This window comes from Cuculus canorus, chromosome 1 (assembly GCF_017976375.1).
Source record: "Cuculus canorus isolate bCucCan1 chromosome 1, bCucCan1.pri, whole genome shotgun sequence".
Lineage (NCBI taxonomy): Eukaryota > Metazoa > Chordata > Aves > Cuculiformes > Cuculidae > Cuculus > Cuculus canorus.
The window spans coordinates 15,311,877-15,332,102 of record NC_071401.1 but is presented as its reverse complement, the minus strand read 5'-3'; the positions used below and the strand labels follow the sequence as shown (position 1 = coordinate 15,332,102).

At 47.8% G+C, this 20,226-nt stretch overlaps 2 protein-coding genes across 5 annotated transcripts; one reads left to right on the top strand and one right to left on the bottom strand.

The window, feature by feature from the left end:
* Positions 1–3,544: 3,544 nt before the first annotated feature.
* LOC128850969 (cytochrome c oxidase assembly factor 4 homolog, mitochondrial) lies at positions 3,545–5,670 on the bottom strand. 3 transcript variants are annotated; one of them, XM_054056667.1, is made up of 2 exons: positions 5,562–5,639; positions 3,545–4,273 (listed from the first exon to the last, which is right to left on the bottom strand). In XM_054056667.1, the coding sequence occupies exons 1-2, from the start codon at positions 5,637–5,639 to the stop codon at positions 3,977–3,979; spliced, it is 375 nt and encodes a 124-aa protein (XP_053912642.1). In that variant the 3' UTR covers positions 3,545–3,976. The 3 variants fall into 3 exon arrangements, with proteins under 3 accessions (XP_053912642.1, XP_053912643.1, XP_053912644.1); XM_054056668.1 differs by having other exon boundaries at positions 3,548–4,273; positions 5,515–5,592; XM_054056669.1 differs by having other exon boundaries at positions 3,562–4,273; positions 5,539–5,670.
* PAAF1 (proteasomal ATPase associated factor 1) lies at positions 5,645–20,164 on the top strand. Of its 2 annotated transcripts, XM_009566404.2 has the most exons (12): positions 5,658–5,757; positions 5,834–5,874; positions 6,949–7,052; positions 7,464–7,553; positions 11,774–11,872; positions 12,587–12,737; positions 14,877–15,071; positions 15,425–15,516; positions 16,713–16,828; positions 17,859–17,941; positions 18,837–18,919; positions 19,781–20,164. In XM_009566404.2, the coding sequence occupies exons 1-12, from the start codon at positions 5,711–5,713 to the stop codon at positions 19,856–19,858; spliced, it is 1,179 nt and encodes a 392-aa protein (XP_009564699.2). In that variant the 5' UTR covers positions 5,658–5,710; the 3' UTR covers positions 19,859–20,164. The 2 variants fall into 2 exon arrangements, with proteins under 2 accessions (XP_053912636.1, XP_009564699.2); XM_054056661.1 differs by lacking the exon at positions 5,834–5,874 and having other exon boundaries at positions 5,645–5,757; positions 6,949–7,553.
* Positions 20,165–20,226: the final 62 nt, after the last annotated feature.

The following is a 20,226-nucleotide window of genomic DNA, read 5'->3' as shown; positions in this document are numbered from 1 at the left end:
CATTTGGTTTCTTTACTGGGAAAATTGGGGTATTATATTCTGATTCACATTCTTCTAATATTCCAAATTTTAAAAATTTTTCAATAATTTTCACTATCCCATATCGGGCCTCTAATTTGATGGGATATTGTTTTATTCGCACTGGTTTCTTTCCTTCCTTCAATTCTACTACTATCGGTTGAGCCATTTTCGATTTCCCTGGTATATCAGTTTCCCATACTGTAGGGATCACTGCCTCTTCTACTTCTCTGGGTATTTGAACTTTTGGATTTTCCTTCAACACTAGTATCTGTCCTGACTTCGATTCTGGAACTTGCATAATCAATTCTCCATTCTCAAAGACAATTCTCGCATTTAATTTAGATAACAAATCCCGTCCCAGCAGGGAGATTGGACAATCAGGCATATACAAAAATTCATGCCATATTTCCTTTCCCCCAAATCGTAATTCTAGGGGTTGCATGAATGGCCGGGTTTCCTCTTTCCCTGTGGCTCCCACTATTGTAGTTGTCTTTTTCCCTATCTGTCCACATAAATCATTTAAAACCGAGTATGTTGCACCAGTATCTACTAAAAATTGCACCTCCTTTCCCCCTAGTCTTACTTTCACTAGGGGTTCATCCTTTCCTGATCCTAGTCAGCTCTGATTCTCATAGTCTCCCAAAACCATTGCCTTGGCTACTTCGGTGTTTCCAAATGGGTTTCCCGGCTGCAAACTCTGCCTCATTCTGTACGGGCACGCATTCTTCCAATGTCCCTCCTGCCTGCAATATGCACATTGGTTAATGCCTAATCTATTCAGCCTAGGTCCTAAGTCATTAGGCAAGCAATTAAATCCAGCCCCCCTTCCCCGTCCGCGCATCGAGCCTCTTCCTCTACCTCGACCTGCAGGGTTGTGCTGGCCTCTGCCCTGCATCACCGCCAGTAGATGTCGCTGTTGCCTTTGAGAACTCTCCCTTTCGCGGTTATTGTACACTTTCCAAGCAGTCTCTAATAGTCTATCCAGATTACGCAGCTCCGCGCCCTCCAGTTTTTGCAGTTTCTTTCTAATATCATCCTGCGACTGCCCTAAGAAAATCAGGGCCAGCTGCACCTTAGCTTGCTCTGTTTCTACGTCTAAATCTGTGTATTTCCTCGCCACCTCTTTAAGCCGCTCCAAAAACGCAGACGGGGATTCTGTTTTCTCTTGCCTGACATTATACAGTTTCGACCAATTAATTGTTTTTTGGCATAGCATTTTGTACTCCAACAACTATCCATTCCTGGTATCTCCTCAGATTTCCCATTCCTCTCGCAGTATTACAATCCCACATGGGATCTTCAGTTGGAAAATTCTGATCAACTGTCCCTGTGACAATCCCCTGCCTAATGTCTTCTCTAACTCGCTCACGGGCAGTTCTCAACACCATTTCCTTCTCTGTGGAGTCCATTAGAGTATCTAGTAATACCTGTATATCATCCCAATCAGGATTTTGGGTTTTCAGAATCATCTTTACAACTCGTGCCACTTTACTCGGGTTCTCCCGATAAGTTCCAGCAGATTGTTTCCAGAGCATCAGATCTCCTGGAGTGAAAGGTACTTTAACATACACGGGTCCTTCTGGCCCAACCCCCTGCCGAAGCGGTGCTAATATAGCACTGGGTGCCTGCTGTTTAACTTGAATATCCCGTTGCCGTGTTCGGTGGGATACTGGGGTAGTGGAATACTCCTGTTCTTCTATTTCTACCTCATCCTCCCCATCACCTTCTACTCCAGTATCTCTGGGGGCTAGTGGGGCCGACGGAGCCACTAATGAATCAAAATCATCATCCTCCTTATGCTGCAAAACATTTTCCACTGCGAGACATTTCATACATTTCTTCTCAGTCACACATCCCTTACATTGCTCATCCGATTTTGTACTAACGACCATTATCCCACACGCCTTCTTCCACTCCTCTTTCCCTCTCAAAATAAGGAACAGTTCTACATATGGTATCTCATCCCATTTGCCCTCATGCCTACAAAACTGCATCAATTGTAGGATGGTACTATAGTCTAAAGTTCCATTCTCAGGCCAACGAACCTGACCCTCTAAATCATACTGTGTCCACCATACATTACAATACTCAACCAATTTCCTTTTCCGCATTTCTTGCCCAAACTGCCCCTCTTTCCAATGCATCAGAATACACCCTAACGGTGATGACTTAGGTATCGGTGGCATTTTATAACAATCCAGACCAGTACCAAACAACAAACTAAACGAACTTCCACGTAACAAATAATACAGATTACTGAAAAATACAAGATCAGAACACTGTTGCCGAACCTGCAAAACAAATAATACAGAGTAGGAATGATACGGGTAACAAATAATACAGATTACTGGAAAATACAGAACAGATCACTAATACCGAGAATGCAGAACAGATCACTGATGCCGAGCCTGCAGAGCTTTCGCTGCTGTCTTACGGACGGCGCCTAGGCTTTCCTCCGGAGCTCCCTAGCCCAACCAAGCGTAGCTTTCGCCGCGTCTAACAGGCAGGCTTTTACCAGACAGATTCAGAAAATATGGTACCTTTCCGATTTGGGCACAGGACCCGTAGGAAAATTTAGCACTATTCCCAATTAGGCAGATGACCCGACAAAGTTGGTACCATTCCCGATAAAGCACCGTGTCTTACCGATAGCCCAGGTCCGTCGGGGGCAGCGGAGGTCGGCTGCAGTCGATGGAGCTCCCCGAGAATCACTCGGTGCCGGCTGGAGCGAGATCGATGCGGGCCGCCTCAGCAATGCCCACGAAGTCCCACCTGGGTCGCCAAAACTGTTAGCGTAGAGACAGACACATAACCAGTCCAGGTAGGTTATATGTGGTGCTTTATTTCGAGGCCCCGGGAACCTGGGGTATACCCAAATCAGGTTCCGAGACCATCCCGGCGCGTCCGCAATTTAATCCTAAAGTGTTTCATAATCTAATGTATATTCAACAGATTACATCATTTTTCATGCATATGTATTTGAAAATTGTCTCATCATTTGTGGACACCTGCATTTCTTTATCTTCGGTTAACTGCCCTTGGTATGCTTCTGGCCTTCACAAATGTAGACTATGTTCAGATAAGGTTGTTAGTGAAAGCGTAGGCTCTGCTCGGATAAGGTTGTTAGTGCATTCTTTCTAAGCACTCCCTAATATCATACTTGTGAAGGTTATATGTGGTCTGTGAGAAAACTGTCACTGTCTACAGATACAAACGAAGTCTGCACAAACTTAACTATAAAGATCAACGAAGTTAAAGGCTAAATACAATACATATCAATTGCCAAATACAATCTACATAACCTATAATTCTAGTCTTACTTAATTAAACTCTAACTCTTCAGCTAAATTAACATTTTCCAACAGCAACACAGCCTGGAAATCTTCCTTTGGCAAAATCCACAGGCACCCTTCCCTTGCCAGCCCACAAAAAGCTGTTTTATTTTCTTTTTCACAGCTTATTTCCTAGGAGGCAGCATTCAGGTGAGCATATCTCCTAATGAGGGCCCTTTCCTCTCATACCGAATGCTTGTGTGGCTTCCCAGAGATAAATCCTCATGAAAGTTGTGTCCCATGGCACAGGAGGTTATCACTGCTGGGAAAAGCTCTAGTATGGTGCAGGGAAGGACACAGAGTGGAAATCCACAACAGGGCTGTCATACCCAGCCTGGGTGCTGTGAATGCTCCTTGTTTGGGACATTTTGGTCTGTAAATTCTCATCTGACCCTACAACCATCCTCTCCAAGCTCCCAGATATCCCTGGTAGCACAGACCGAGACGAGTACCTTGACCAGGATGATGAAAAACACCGGATTTAATTTCCCAACAATATAGTGCGGATGTACCCGGTACATTATCTGCTTGAATAAAAATTAGACAAAAGAGTCACGTGGCACAGTCACTGTGTTCTTGGGGTGCTGCTGGTGGGCTGGCTGGCAGCGGGGGCCCTGGTGATTTCAGTTCCCAGTAGGCGAGGGATGGCCTTGTTGTGAGCTGGATGCTTGGTGTGATCCAGCTGCCTGGCGCAGCCCCTCAGCACGCTGCCGCCGGGCCATGCACTCGCCAAAAGCCCGGACCTGGGGCTGGCAGTGCCGCCAGTCCTGCTGTGCTGCCATACACTCTTGCAGCTCCCGGTGCTGCGCCATGCAGCCTGTCCGCGAGATCATGGCATCCACCGGGTCCTCCCCCTCCTCATCTTCCTCCAACAATGGACGACTCCTGGCATGTCCAGGTCTTTCCATTGCTGAGCTGGGCTAGAGGGAGGCAACAGGCGTCAGGGAGCTGCCTTCCTCTTTTTGGAGACACCCCACAGGGTAGCCAGTGCCCTCTGCAATCTCTTCCACACTTCTGTGGGCGCCCAGAACCCTCCATGCCCCCATGAGTGCCCTCATAAGCTCCATCAGCACACCCCACATGCAGACCCCCCACTCCCACATGGACTCCCAGCACCCCCATGCACTGTACCCCACCCATGGTTGCCTAACAACCTCCATGAACCATAATCCCACCCACAGGTGCTCAGGAGCCCACAGGCACTGCACCCCATCCATGGGTGCCCAGCATCCCCTATGCACTGTCCCCCTCTGCATTCTCAGCATTGCCATGCACCACACCCCCACCCATGGGTGCCCAACACTTCCTATGCACCGCACCCCCACCCATGGGAGCCCAACAGCCTCCATACACCACAACCCCACCTATGGGTGCCCAGCAGCTCTCAGGCTCCGCACTCCCACTTATAGGTGCCCAACAATCTCCATGCACCATAATCCTACCCATGAGAGCCCAGAAGCCCCCAGGCACTGCTCTTGTGCCCATGGGTGCCCAACACCCCCCCCATGCACCATCATCCCACCTGTTCGTGCTCAGCATCCCCATGCACCGCATCCCCACCCATGGGTGCTCAGCACTACTCAGACACCACACGAGCATCTGCGAATGCTCAGCACTCCCCGTGCACTGCACCCCCACCTATGGGTGCCCAGCACCTCCCCATGTGCTGTACCCCTGCCCACAGGTGTCCAGCACCCCCCAGGCACTTCACGCCCACCCATGGGTGCCCAGCACGCCCCAGGCACCACACCAGGATTTGTGCGTGCTCACCATCTCCATGCACAGCGACCCCCACCCATGGGGTGCCCAACAACCTCCATACACCACAACTTCACTCATGGGAGCCCAGGAGCCCTCAGGCACCACACCAGCACCTGTGTGTGCTCAGCATCCCCACGCACAGCACCCAACCCATGGGTGCCCAGCACCTCCCATGGACCATGCTCCTTCCCATAGGAACCCAGCACCCTCCAGGCATCACACCCCCATCCACGAGCGCCAAACACTACCCACGCTCCACGCTACACCAGCACCTGGGTGTGCTCAGCATCTCTACACACAGCACCCCCAACCATGGACGCCCAACAACCACCATGCGCCGTAACCCCACCTACAGGTACCCAGCACCCCCCAGACACCGCACTCCCACGAGCCCAACAACCTTCATACACCGCACCACACACACCCAACAGACCCCAAACACCCTACAGCGCGTCGCGGCCCCTTTAAGGCTGGCGGGTCGGGCTTTCCGGGTGGGGCGGGGCGCGGCTCGGAAGACGCGCTCATTGGCGAGAGGCTTCCGCTTTCGTCCCGCAGGGGCTGTTGGGAAGGCAGGAAGGCGGAAGTGCCCTGGGAAGATGGCGGCGACGCTGCGCATCCAGAGCGATTGGAGCCAAGCGCTGAGGTGGGTATGGCCGTCCCGCTCCCCCGCCCCTGCCCCAGCTTCGCCCCGCGCTCACCGCCGCGCTTTATCCCCGCAGGAGGGACGAGGGGGAGGCCTGGCTGAGCTGCCGCAGCCCGGGTGAGCGCTGGGGTGCGAGGCGAAGCTGGGGCAGGGGCGGGGGAGCGGGACGGCGCCCAGAGGGAGACTCCTCAACTCCTCTGAGCCCCTCCTCACCCACAACCCCACTCCATAATCTCCCTAACCCAACTTCCCTCACCTTCTCCCAGTCCTCAGATGTTGGGGAGGTTCCCTCTGGGCGAGGAGGGGTGAGGTTCCTGGGGGTGAGGAAGGTGTGGGGGAGGTTCGGGGGGGCCTGTGGGTGAGCAGAAGGCGAGGAGGTTGGGGGGCGTCACTGTGAGAGGGAGGGTGGTTGGGTGGGGAGGGTACCTATGGGAGAGGAGAGGCTGAGGGAGTTTGTGCAGGGTCCTTGTGGGTGAGGAGGGAATGAGAGGAGTTTGGAGGGGAGAGTCCCTGTGGGCGAGGAGGGAATGGGAGAGATTGGGGGTGCCCTGTAAGTGCGGAGGGAATGAGGGAGCTTGGGGGTGCCCTCTGGGTGAGGAGAGAGTGAGGAAGGTTGAGAGAAGTTCTCAGGGTTAGGGAGGGGAGAGGGAGGTTTTGAGATGTAGGTGCGGGTAAGGGCTGTGGGTGAGGAGGGGTTGAGGGGGTTTAGGGGAGTGTGAGGGACTTGGTGCGGGCTAAGGAATTGGAGGGAAGGTAAGAGAGAGTGGAAAGCTGGGGGGGGAATGCTCTCTGGGTGAGGAAGGGGTGAGGGAGGGAGATTGGGGACGGTCCTGTGGGTGAGGAGGGGGTGAGGGAGGCTGGCAGGGGCTGTGGATGAGGTGGGGGTAGGACGGGCTGTGGGTGAGGAGGGCATGAAGAGAGGTTGGGGGCACCTTGTGGGTGAGGAGGTGTTGAGGGAGTTTAGCAGGGACCCTGTAGATTAGGGCAGGGTGAGCAACTTGGACAGGGATGTGAATGGATCAGGAGAAGTTGAGGGAAGAGATGAGGGAATTAGGGAGCAGGAGGCTGTGCATTAGGAGAGGGTGGGGGAAGTTGGGGGGTCCCCGTGGGTTAAGAGGGGTGAGGGAAAGGTGAGCTGAGAGGGGATCTAGTGTCTGAGGAACACCCGAGCTGATGGCTCTCTCCTCACAGGGAAGCCGACCCTCTATGGCAGCCTGACCCGCCGCGGGCTCAGCACCGAGGGCGTCCCTGACATCGCTGCCTCCGAGGGCTTCGTGGTTGGGGAAGTCACCAAGGTGCCAAGGCTCGCAGAGAGTGGGGCCTGGAAACTGCCTTCCACGCATGAAGGGATGATACTCTTATGCAAGTCAAAATAGCGGCCTAAAGCTGACACCCAATACCCTGCATGTTTCTGAATGACAACTATCCTGGGCCTCCCTGCCGCTCAGCGCCCTGGAGCTGGTCCATAGCATCCCAGAGTTGGGCTGAGGCTGTGTCATGGCTGGCCAGGCCATTGCGGCCATCCCTTGCCACCCGTGGTCTGTATCTTAAGGAGGCATAAGGAGCTTATCCCAGTGCTGTGCCTTGCATTGGCCTTCAGGCTATGGGAGACCACACCCAGATTGTAGTTCTACCTTGGCAGCCTCTGTGTTTCAGTAGGACTAACAGCACTTCTAATTCTTTATCTCCTCTCTTTCCTTTTCTAGAAAAGCATTGTCATTTCTTGTCCTCATGAAAATGTGTCCACAAAGTTCCTGGCACCGTACACAACTTTTTCTAGAATTCATCAGAAAAGCGTAAGTAATCTTGCAAAGTAAGTGGGAAATAGCTGGAGGCGACCGTGAACTTTCACAATGTGTCTCTGACTGTTGTGTGCTCATTCTAAGGGGCAGCCTGCAGCACGACTTTCTGTGTGAATTAGGTAATAGAATGATCAGATCCTAGGAGCTTGGGCGACTTGATTGTGGTTAAATTTCCCTCAAAATTAATCTCTAAAATTCTTTAGAATACTTTCTTGCAAGCGATCTGATTTCTGTTCTCTTCAGGACCCTTCATGTAAAAGAATAAGATGTGTGAATTAGTGTGTCAGAAACCAAAATAAAAGTAAGATGTTCCAGGCACTGAGCTTTTTGTCTCTGGCTCAAATCTGTCCCCGGTTTGCAGTGACTCTGCTCCCATGTAAAGAAGTTGTCTGTCTTTGATATTTGCTGTATTGTTTTGTGTTTGTGGGACTGGGAATTGAGTGTTGCACAAATTCATCCTGACCTGGTGGAAATTCAGAGGCCAGCAAGGCCCAGTTTGTGTTTAAAGATAAAATAATTGCATGAACTTCTTTCATACTTAAAAGCAATCCTGTTCATTTTGCTGCATTATTTTCTTTCTTATTGCACCCCCATCAGTCTTGAGGTGTAGCAAGTACAGCTTCTCCCTGAACAGAAAGGCTGACTCTAACCTGAAATTTCATTTCTTTGTTGAAGAGAAGCCCATAACTTGGCTTTGCTGGAAGGTAATCTGTGTTCTGGTGAACACGTAACCCTGTGTGGAAATGATCCAAGAAACTAGGAAGTATGTAGCCTGCAGGTACAGCCTGCCTGCTCTGAAGGGAGTCCTCTGAAGGCTCCTGGGGATGTTTTAGTACACTTGTCTCATGATTTAGTGAGTAAATTGTTGTGACAGTAAAGTGTGCTGAAAAGCTGAGACGTTAGCCTTTGTCAGTGAAGCTCAAAAGCAGTATAAATCAAGGTGCGTTTTGACATAAAGGCAATTCTGCATCTCTCTGGCTGTTTTAAGAGGAAATGAGGCTCTGCTGAGAGACGGAGCTTGGCAGTGAGGCAGCTCTGGAAAGAGAGGTGAATTGCATCTCTGAGCTTTGTGCTGCTTAAGAGTCCCCAGCTGCCCTTTTGTGTGGTAAACGCAATCAACATTCAAAGCATAGGAAAATAGAAATGCAGGCCTAAGTGTTCAGTCTGCTGTCAAATGCGTGTGATGGGTTACAGCTGCACTGCACATCTCCTCTGGAAAGCATTGGAAGCAATATCTATTAATATGTAGATGAGTTTAAAGCCAGTGTGGACTAAGCTCCAGTTATCCTTTTTACCTGCTGCCTCTTGTTCTCAGCACCTGTGCTTGGCCTTGCCTGTTTACCTAGCCCTCCTGAAAATCTGGGGATATGTCAGATGTCAGTGAGGCTTTTCACTCTTGCATGAGTGACCTTAGAATCATAGAATCACTAGGTTGGAAAAGACCTTTGACGTCATTAACTCCAGTCGTACCTGTCTATAAATTATGTCCCCAAGCACCTCATCTGCCTGCCTTTTAGATACCTCTGGGAATGGTGACTCAACCACCTCTCTGGGCAGCCTTTTCCAGTGCCTGATGACCTTTCTGGTGAAGAAATTTTTCCTAATGTCCAATCTAAACTTCCCCTGATGCAGCTTGAGGCCATTCCCCCTTGTCCTATCACCTGTCACTTGGGAGAAGAGACCAACACCCACCTCTCTGCAACCTCATTTCAGGTAGCTGTAGAGAGCAATAAAGCCTTCCCTCAGCTTCCTCTTCTGAAGGCTAAACAACCCCAGTTCATTCAGCTGCTCCTCATAAGACTTGTTCTTCATCCCTTTCACAAGCTTCGTTGCTCTTCTCTTGGACATGCTCCAGGACCTCAATGCCTTTCTTCTAGTGAGGGGCCCAAAACTGAACACAGGATTCGAGTGCAGCCTCACCTTTGCAGAGTACAGGGGCAGAGTCTCTTCCCTGGTCCTGCTGGGCACATCATTTCTGATAGAAAATGGAAACCTTCTGATACCTTCATGAGCTTCTTTTTTTAACTAGGTTGCAAATTACCACAGATCAGTTTGTTACATAAAATACCACTCATCTTACTAACTTATTTCTTGCATAACCAGTATGTAAGTAAAAGTACTTAATGGCTGTTAAGTAGGCTTAATGGCTAAACCGTTAGCTTGTGCTCTTATTTAAATCTTCTAATTCCTGTTTTAATTCCTCTTTTTTTTTTTTTTTCCAAACGGAGGTTGAGTATTGATCTTGCACCCTGTTAAAATTAGCTGTGATTTGAGCTATTGGAGCTTTTCAGGAGAGCAGTTTAGTTGACCCTTGCTTGGGTAGGAGAACTTATGACTGCAGTGTGGTATGTCGTGTCCCCACAAGCCCTGGCTCATGCGCGTGCAGCGATAGGATGCCGTAGCATGTCTTCCTTAACATCTGGAAACACCTGGAGGTTGATGCAGCTCTGTTAGGTACTTGGTCTGCCTTAAGGCATCATCCTTAAATCTCAAGCCTCTAGATGTCATCTTGGCAAGGTCTCAGGTTCCTTGTATCTTTGGATTTTCCTGTGAACAGAATAGTAAATCCGACTGTCTCTTTAGGCTGGCTGCTCGCTAAGGCAGTGCAAGAGGATTGCCAGAGCCCAGTCCTGTCTGAGAACAGTTAAGGATTCAGAAAAGCACTTAGTATGAAGCTTGGGATGAAGATGAGCAGCCTCATCCCTTACAAACCTGACCAGGAGGTTGGGACCTGCAAGCGCACTGAGGGACTGTGCGAATTAAGACCAGAAACCTGTGCTTCATTGTGGTGGGGGGTGGGTTGGAGTGGTGACGGAACTGTGATCTGCATTTCTCATGGTGACTCTGCGTTTCTCATTCCTGTGAGTGAATTTTACCACTGTAGTGTTTTCTTCTAATCCACAGAGTGCAAGTGCAATTATTAAGAAGCTTTTGGAGGTAATTCAGCATGACTCTGGTGTCTGTATCTTGCAAGACAAGGCAGCAGTTCAGCTACTTATCTGTGATAGGTTTATTGCTTTTTTCAGGATGCAACACCAGTGTTAACCTTTGTTCTAAAAACATTTGTACAGTTGTTTTTTCAGTCTGTTTAGTTTTGCTGCAATCTGTATTGGAAATATCTGTCTCTTATGAGATGTAATCGTTGCACTAAAGGCTAGAACACTTGTTATCTGAAGTTATTTTAGAATAGGGTATTTCAGAGACTTACAATGAGCATCTAGTCCAGTTGTGTTTGTCCACAACTAAAAAGACAGCAATAATGTCTGGCATCAGGGGAAAGTCTGGCATTTTGCAAGAATGCAAGATCAACATCTGCTGTCTTTGAAAGTATCCAGCTCTCCCAGAGTTTTTGCAAAGCAGGCAGTTTAACTTCATGTGACAGTCTGTAAGGAGTGAGTCTGCCTGCATAAGGAACTAGTTTTGAGTTAGCATTGCAGAAAGTTTAGTCTGTGTTGTTTTCTTCATAAATATCTCAGTGTCTTGTGGGCTCAAGCTGGCTGGTTATTTCAAGGTAGTGGGGAACAGCTTGGCTCAATTTCTTATTTGTATACTGGAGTTGCTAGAAAAATCCAGATTTCTGCTTCACCTGGGGTAAACTTGAAATACAACTGCTGTCTGTGCAGGCTTCTGACTCAGCATTTCTTTTGTCCCTGCTTTGCAGGTCTGTGCAGAATCACAGACAGAGAATAACAATTTCTCTGTCAAGTTTGGTGGCAATTAATAGGAAATCCAGGGTGCTTTGTGCCAGGTTCTAGTCACCCAACTCATCTGAGCTCTGGCTGTGGGTTAGCCCAGATCAGCAGCTTGCTCTTGAAGGATGAATGCAGTGTTCTGTGTAAACATAATTCTCATTTTTTTCTTTTTATGCTGCCCTTGTCCTCTAGGGAAAAAAACCTCTGCTCTTCAGGTTCTGCTTGTTTTTTGATTTCTTAAGGTCTTAGTATCTCATAAAACATATTGAGAGGGTGAGGTGAGAAAGCCTGTGAAGTCCTTGCTTAAATGTTAGGATATTATCAGGCTGAAAGTGTTTAACTAGGAGTATTAAAGCTCTTTTGGGTGTTCTAAATGAGTCCAAGAGTGTGTCTTGGGGAGATAGTAGCACTGAATGAAGTACTTAGCAGGCCTCCTCCAGTACAGAGCTGGGCTCTTGAGCAGAAATAACTATATACAGCACCATATAAAGCTAATATTTGGTGTTTTTTACCCTCTTGCAGATTACCTGCCTTGATATTTCCAGCGGTGGAGGGCTTGGTGTGTCTACCAGCACAGATGGGACCATGAAAATCTGGCAGGCTGCAAATGGAGAAATAAGAGTAAGAGCTTCTAGCTTTGGTGTTGTCTGTGACATTTTTGGCCATGACTTTGGTCAGGCTATGCACATGGTGTGGTCCAGGGCAGGCAAGAGTCTGGCTTCTGAATGAAAAGCTAGTTGAAATTTGACATCTTGGAGGTTTGACGTCAAATCTGTTGGAAAGCATGACTTTTCCCAAAGGAAATTATGCTTGGCAATCCAGAGAAGAGACCCAGAGTGAAAATGAGAAAGGATAGTTATGAGTGACAGCTAGAGTGCAGAAAGGAACTGACAGCTCCTAACCTGTGTGGTACAAGCACTGAATTTCTGCAGTAGAGAAGAGATGAGGGAAAAAGATGGCTGCCTGTGGTGGATTAACTAGATGTCTTCCCAGTTAAGGCTAGATGTCTTCCCAGTTAAGGGGTTTCTTGTGGAGCTTGACCTGTCAGCTGCTTTTTTGATAAAGTAAAAAAGACATTTAACAAATTAGAAACACATGTAGTATCCTTAGCTATGTAATTAGCTACTCAGATGGCAGAAGGCAGCCCAAAGTGTACCTGTTAGCTCTCACTGCCTCACATTCAGAGGAGTTCATCACAGGAACACAAACCCAGAGGATTTGAGCTTAATCCTCTGCCTACATGGGAACACCAAATTCTCCAGTGTCATAGCTCAAAAATTGTTTGGCGTAAGGGTGATAACAATGGAACTAGCATGTAGTTCTTTGTTTTTCCAGAGACTATTGGAAGGCCATGTGTATGATGTGAATTGTTGCAGGTTTTTCCCATCGGGCCTCGTGGTTCTGAGTGGGGGAATGGATGCTCAGCTAAAGATCTGGTCAGCAGAAGATGCCAGCTGCGTAGTAACATTTAAAGGTCACAAAGGAGGTACAGAGTACTTAGCCTTTAAAATCTTCGATCTGCTGCATGTATAATTGCCTTGCACCCGAGGGCTAATGTTCAGTCACCAGCCTGCTGCCCTTTGTGCCGTGCCTTTTAATTGCATGTCCGAAGCATCTTTTTCAAGCTCCCAGAAGTTGAATACAAAGATGAGTAGTTGTTGTATTGGACAGATGAAACTGTTTCTCTCCCCAGCCTGTGTTTTATTCATTAATGAAGCTAAAAAGAGGGAGGATGCAGCCCATTAGCCTGTTGCAAGTGGCAGAGGTGGAGGCAGAGGGTGTTGTGCTCCTCCAATGCAGTCTCAGCTCTCCAAAGCTCTGACCTGCATTCAGTAGCCTTGCTGCCTGCACTGGGAATGCTTCTTGCCTGCACCCAGATCATCCTGCTCACCTTCATTTGCTCCAGAGCCTCTTCCTTTTTGTTTATTTTTTCCCCTTGCCCAGAAAAGCATATAGCAGTTTATAATGGATTCGCAGAACTCAGACAGGCAGTTACCTGCCTTGAGGATGCGTGCTGTTAAAAGTGAGAAGGGCGCAGCAAGAGCAGCTGCAATGATACTCGAGCCATTCTTAAAAAATAATTACTTAAATAAGCTTGTTCACCCTTGTACTGTGGGCAGATGTTTAGCTCTGGCCCTGCTGATAGTCTTGCCACTGAAGAGTGAATTCCTCACCCTCCTTGTGCCCTTATGTAAAGAGCGCACTGGCCATCTTATGCAGTAAGGTCAATGCTGTTCTTGCATTCAGGGTCTATGCTACAAACTCCTTCAACTGACACTGTCTCAGTCCCAGGGAAGAACTTCAAGGGATGAAAAATGAGCTAGCCAGAAAGGCTCATAAGAGCTGTAATCAAAGAAAGCTTCTGGACAGAGCCTGCTAACTTTTGGATAGAAGATTCTGTTTCCAGCACCACTCATTCAAAACCAGGATGGATTTATATGTAATGTTTAAGCAGGCTCCTGTTTTACTCCTATTTACGTGTGGCCCAAAGCATAGTGACCAGTGGTGCTATCTTGTGGCAGATGTTTTTTTCCTAAGGGACATCAACTTCAATGCTTGGGTGATTTTGAGCAAGTACAAGTGAGTTGTGTATGTGGCATCAGATGCCCAAAACCCTGCCTCTAATTATAATCTCCATGTGTAACTAACACAGCTCTGCACAGGCTATCGTTTTCCCTGTCTCACAAGGTGCAAGGGCTTTATTGAAAAGGTTAATAAGCCCTGTCTCTGGCTGCCCAGAACTTGGTTAACTCAAAAGCTTGTTGTGCACAAAACCTGCCATTGTTTCCTTGTGATCTGTTTGTGTGGATTCAAAATTCTTTGCTGCAAATGCCCTGTAAACAAAATGTGGCAGGAGATGTAACAGAACTTTCGTCAGAATGGTGATACTGGCTCCCGATAGCTCTGAAGTTTTATTCAGTTTATTTTAGTGCTATTCACTCCAGCTCAAACTGTTGCAGACAAATGTGCTTGGCTTGTCCTGCTATTTGATCTTGTCATGTTTAATGAATGCTTCTGTAGGCAAAGTGTCAATTAAATCTTCGAATCATCTGACTGTTCCTTTCCAAAAAAACACTGTGTCATTTTTCAGATCTAGACTCAACATCCCACAGCAAAATGAAGTATTTAGGGACTGTTAGCAGCTGCAAAGACTGCTTTTTTGGTGTTGCTGTAGCTGGATAATGTGTATGCTGCTCGCCCCACCCAGCTTTGAGGATTATCCAGAGCTGGAGTAGGCAATGTACTAAGAGTGCCGGGCCAGGCTATCTTCTGCCCAAGTTGGAGGTTAATTATGAAGGTAGAAACTCAGTAGCAGCTGTGATATCAGCTCAGTCTGAGGTGAGCTGTCACCAATGATTTTATTTGTAGTACCTGGTGTTTGTGCTGGGTAGTGACTCAAACTGATGTGTGGTTTGCTGGGAGCTGCTGCGTTCCACATACGCCCCTCTAGATGCCACAGCTCCCTGCCCCACTTTGCACCCCGCCCAACTGGGCTGTGTGTGACAACTGGCACTCTGGGGACAGCGGCCTGGGGCTTGTAGTTGAGTTTGCTTTGGGAAATGCAATACTTTGTCTACCTGCCTTCTGTGCTGTCTGTCTGAACATAGCCTTTACTTTGATGTAGGTATTTTGGACACTGCCATTGTGGATCGGGGAAGAAATGTCCTTTCCTGCTCTAGGGATGGCACTGCCCGTCTCTGGGACTGTGGAAAATCTGCCTGTCTGGGTGTGATCGCTGACTGTGGCTCTCCTGTAAACGGCATTGCTGTTGGCACTGCTGACAACTCGCTGAACCTGGGCATGCCTGAAGAAGCTCCCAGTAAGGATCTCTCTCAGAAATTTCATCTTCATTCCCCGGTCCCAAACTGCTTAGGCTTGTCAACAATAATCCTGAGCATGTGGCTTGTTGCTCTGTGCGCTTGTATCTGTATTGAAAGTAGCTAGGATCACCAGAACACAGCACTGCAGTCCCGAGGAGAAATTGAGCCATATCAAGCAATTTGAGTGGTTAAGGCTGGGGTCACCTTGTTTTCTGGCCCATCTTGCAGGTGTCTTAGGGTCTGGAGGAATATTGCTGTAGGTTCAGCAGGGTTGATCCAAACTGTCAGGTGTTGGTATCATCAAGATTTGTTGTATAGCCACTGCTGGAATTAACTATTTTCCTTTTGTCAGGTGAGCGTGAGATTGGGACAGAAGGGAAAATCCTGCTGCTGGCTCGAGAAGACAAGAAGCTTCAAGGAGTGGGACTACAGAGCAGGCAGCTGGTAAGGCTTCTGAGACTATCGGAAGTTCTTGCCTGGGAGAGTGCTCAGAAATTCTGCTATAAAATCAGTTCGGGGGCCCCAGTCCCTTTGTTTCCATTGCTGCTGCACCGACTCCTGAGTTTTTAAGGTGCCATTCACGTGGCTGAGGAATTGAGCCAGGGTAAAACTAACCTAGATGAATGAACTGGTTGATGTTAATCTTGTTCTTCTGTTCCCCGGTGAGGTTCACTGTGTAGTGCAGAGAGGGACAGAACCAGGCTGGAGGCAGGGAAGAGCTGATCTGCCTGCCCTTGGCTGAGGTCCTACACTGCAGCGTTCTCCCCCATATGTGTTCCGTGGAGGAGAGACTAAAACCTGGTACCATGAAGGGATGCTTTTCTTCTCTTCCTACTGGCCAGATTTCTGTGTGGGGAGTTGAGTAAGAATTGCTTGCTAGTTTAACGCAGCTATGGGGAAGACTGTTTAAACAGTGGCCGGTAGATGTCATCGTGAATGTTGGGACTGCAGACTGCCTCGTGCAACTGAGGTGTAAAGTTACTGTTTATTCTGATGAGTGTTTTAAGTACTAATAGTCACCAGAACATCTCTCTTCTCTTGGCAAAAGGTGATGGTGTTGGTAGATCCTGGGTACCGAAAATCTTATCAGGACCTTCCTGGGCAGTAGGACAGGAGCTCCCAATGATGTAGCAGATTGAACGAGTTGTGGTGTTCGTGGTGAATAAAATTTCGTTGGAACAGATATGCTTGCCAAGGCTGGTCAGTGGAATGGCAAGGGCTCAGCTGGAAAAAGCTCGCAGACTCTGTAACAATGGCTGTGACTCTGGGAGAAAGGAGTTATCTTTGCCAGCCTGCCATGCAGATTTGGTCTCGCTGCTCCGTGGGTGTCTGAAGATTAATCTGAGCTCAGCATTGGTTTGTCTGTCGCTCTGTGGCACATCCTTTCTCCAAAGGAGGCCCAGGAGCATTCACTGATTGCACTGTCTCTGCTGACTTGGTGAGACTGATCCTGGAGCACTGTTCTCCTGCATGTCTTGGAGCAGAGCTGAGGGGTTTTTGGCTGAGCTCTGGCTTTGCCAGTTTGTGCAGTGACTCGTAGGAGAGGCCGTGCTGACTTCTAAATAAATTAGTACTTCCTTCTCCTGGATGTCTCCTCATCTTTGAAGGCTCTGACCCTTGCATTTGTTCTGTGTTCTCAGGTGTTCCTCTTTGATGGATCTGATGCGTTTAACTGCTGCACATTCCTCTCCAGTACCTATATCCTAGCAGGGACTCAAGATGGGAACATATACCAGCTGGATGTGAGAAACACAAAGTGAGTCAGTACCTGGGGTTGTAAGTGTTTGATGGACAACTAGTGGTTTGTCTGGGAAAGCGAGACAGATTGAGGGTGCTGCCAGACAATGTGCCTTCTAAAGGGTAGATAGAGGCCAAGCCATGGCACTGTGACCTCACAGACTTCCTGTGGATGTTTGTTTTATTGGGAAGGTTACTCTTGCTCATCTTGGTGATCTGATGGGATGTTCTCTGGAAAACGCCTCCTGAAAGTATAAGCTCTGTGTGGGTTTCTTAGCTACTGAAAAGCTTCTCAGTCTGGATCTGTGACTTGGAGTGCTCTTGGCAATCTTACCTCACAGATTATTGCTTTTAAAAATAAATATATTTGTATGTATATTTATAGATAAAAACATTATTTTCATGTATTGTGTTATGAAGGAATACCTGTGTGGTTATATATAACCTATATATATATATATACAGCAAAAAATTTCCTCTCACCAAAAGCACAGCACCTTCCTCTCCTTCACCAGTAAGACTTAAATGCCTTTGTAGGATCCTGACACTTACCCTGATCCTTCTTTCAGCATTGGACTGGAACTGAGCTGTTGCTGAGGGCAGAGGCTGCTCTAAGTTTTTTTTTATTAATACTGAAGATGAGCTTTGAGCAGGGAGGCATCTGGATAGTGCTGTTGGGTTGGGGCTAGGGAGTCTGGCACCAAACTGCTCACTCTTTCATGCTCAATGAGCTCCAAGCTTTTGTCTGGCCTTTGTAAGGATAATCTCTGTCTATAATCCGTGGAAGTGTGTTGGTGTTCCCCTGCTACCTAACTCTTTCCTCCATTTCCATCTGTTGACATCATCTGTGGGAAAAACATTGCTGACTTCCTTCTGCTTCTAGAGGCAGAAGGTTTGCTGCTAAACCACTGATCAGGTCCCCGTATTCTGGATATTCTCATGTATCTCTTAACCATGACCTCACATTCTTCTTTTAGTGTTTGGACACTGAACTGGGCTCTTGACTATAGACCACAATACTCATCCCTTCTTACTGCTTCTTTTTCTAGTGCTCCAATCCAGGTCGTCCACAGATCGGGAGCACCAGTGCTTTCACTGCTCCCGTACCGAGATGGATTTGCTGCCAGCCAAGGTAACTCAAGTGCTGTGTTGTGCCAGCAGAAATTGTGTGATCAAATCTATTTCTGTCCAATCCTGTACTCCCCAGCTCAGGAAAGACAGGCAGCTACTGGAGAGAGTCCAGTAGAGGCCGTGGAGGTGAGGGGACTGAAGGATCTCCCTTATGAGAAAAGACTGAGTGCACTCAGTGATTTAGCCTGGAGAAGAGAAAACAAAGGGGATCACATCAACGCTTATAAATATTTAAAGGGTGGGTGTCAATAGGACAGGGCCAGGCTCTTCTCAGTGGTGCCCAGTGATAGGACATGGAGCAACAGACACAAACTGGAGCACGGAAGTTCCACCTGAACATGAGGAAAAACTTATTTACTGTGGGAGTGACAGAACTATGGAACAGGCTACCCAGGGAGCTTGTTGAGTTCTCCTTCTCTGGTGATATTCAGAACCTGCCTGGATGTGTTGCTGTGCAACCAGCTCTGGGTGAACCTGCTTTAGCAGAGGAGTTGGACTGGATGATCTCCAGACATCCCTTCCAACCCTGACCATTCTGTGATTTTTGTGAATCAAGGAGCTTTGTGCTCTTTGGGTATTGCTTGCTTGGAGGGCTGGGCGGTGTCCAGGGGACATAGGTGATGTAGTAGGAGCTGTATCACATGGCTGCATTTTGCCTTGTGATTTCCAACTGCCACCTCCCTTGTGTTCCTCCAAAACAAGGCCCCAAGGTGCATCTCCACTGTTGGAGCCTTTTCTCATTTCTGACACCCTCACAGCATGTTTTCCTTGGGGGGTCCATACCCTGTGGTCCAGCATTCCCAATGGACCTGTTAGTGTCTGTTAGTAATTAGAAATATGGCTTATTTCAGTAACTGGCCAGTGTTCCTTCCTTGTTTGTTCTTCTGCTTTTGTAGGTGATGGAACCTGCTTTGTCATTCAGCAAGACCTTGATTACGTCCTTGATCTCACAGAAGCTGACTGTGACCCTGTGTACAAGGTAAGGACTACAGTGTATTGCCCAAGATAAAGGGTGTAGGGAAAGGTGATGCCAGGTAGCAGGCAGCTGCCTTTATGTCAGGTTTTGGCAGCCTGCACAACATTGGCTTTTAAGGTTGGGTTTTTTTCTGGCTGAATAATCTTAATATTTTGCATAAACAAGTCTTCTGTGGTAGACGCTGCTGTTATCTCCATCATGCAGGAGCAAAACTGAAGCGGTGGAATGGCTTGGTTGTTAGGTAGCTCTGACAGAACTGTGTTTCGCTGAAGAACTGTGAATTAATTGTGGTCAGAGGATCATCAGGGTAAAAGCAGCAGCTGGCTGCACAGTGCTGCCTGTCTTCTATTGTCCGCTGGTGACTTGAGACCAGAACATTTGCTTTGCTGTTGTGTTTCCAGGTGCCCTGCTGTGCCTACATGGGTTGGGGAGCGTGGCCTGAATTCCCTGGGCTCTCAACCTGGTGGCACTGGTGGAAATCAGCTTTTGTTTTTAATCTGGTCCAGTCCCTCTCTCCCTGCCATCACAAACCCCCAAGGATAATGCTGAGCTTTGCCTGACATTTGACCTGCACAGCTCCTTCATGTGAGCCAAAACACAGGAAAATTGTGATAAAAGTAATTTTGCCTTTCGCATCTAACAGAAGGATACTTGTGTGAGTGCTTAACTGATCCATAAGCTCCTGGTGAAACCTTAAAGTGTCCTTTGAAACTTGCTAATGCTGTTTCAGGGATCACTTCGCTGCCTACCGTTCCCTCTGTAGTGGTCCAAAAGGAAAACTGATCCCTGAGAATTTTACTTTCAGCTCTCGCTTGGGAAATACTGTGCTTAAATGATGTTTTTCCCCCTCCCCTTCTTTTTCAGGTGGCTTCTTGGGAGAAGCAAATTTACACATGCTGCAGAGACGGGATAGTGAGGAGATACCATCTTGCTGACCTTTAAGTGTTTGGATTGGCCAAATATTGGGGAGATGTGGCGAAATAGCTCTTCCAAGCTTCTTTTCCTACACAGCTTGTTTGAGATGTGTAGATTGAACTTTGAGGTTTTTATGAGTTTCTGAAGCTGTTGTGGCAACCGGACTCTATACAGGTTTTTTTGATGACAGGTAATATTTCTTACTACAACACAGCTTTGGTTGTATTTAATTTGGAGAGCGGCTTTGAGGCGCTGGAGAGGATCTTGTCACAGCTGTTTTTGTCACTGCTGAAGTACTGCTGTATGAAAATAAATAGTGACGGGGAACAATGAGGGTGGCTGTGCTGCAGTGTGGTCTGAAATAAAACAAATACTTTGGTAACACCTGTGTGGAA

What these genes read in the sequence shown, in the direction of transcription:
- PAAF1 (XM_009566404.2), top strand. Translation starts at nt 5,711, where the DNA reads ATGGCGGCGACGCTGCGCATCCAGAGCGATTGGAGCCAAGCGCTGAG. An exon ending in CTGCAAATGGAGAAATAAGA is followed by an intron (nt 11,873 to 12,586) that starts GTAAGAGCTTCT and finishes TTGTTTTTCCAG; the next exon opens with AGACTATTGGAAGGCCATGT. An exon ending in ACTGTGACCCTGTGTACAAG is followed by an intron (nt 18,920 to 19,780) that starts GTAAGGACTACA and finishes CTTCTTTTTCAG; the next exon opens with GTGGCTTCTTGGGAGAAGCA.
- LOC128850969 (XM_054056667.1), bottom strand. Translation starts at nt 5,639, where the DNA reads ATGAGCGCGTCTTCCGAGCCGCGCCCCGCCCCACCCGGAAAGCCCGAC. An exon ending in TAAAGGGGCCGCGACGCGCT is followed by an intron (nt 4,274 to 5,561) that starts GTAGGGTGTTTG and finishes GCCTCCCTCTAG; the next exon opens with CCCAGCTCAGCAATGGAAAG.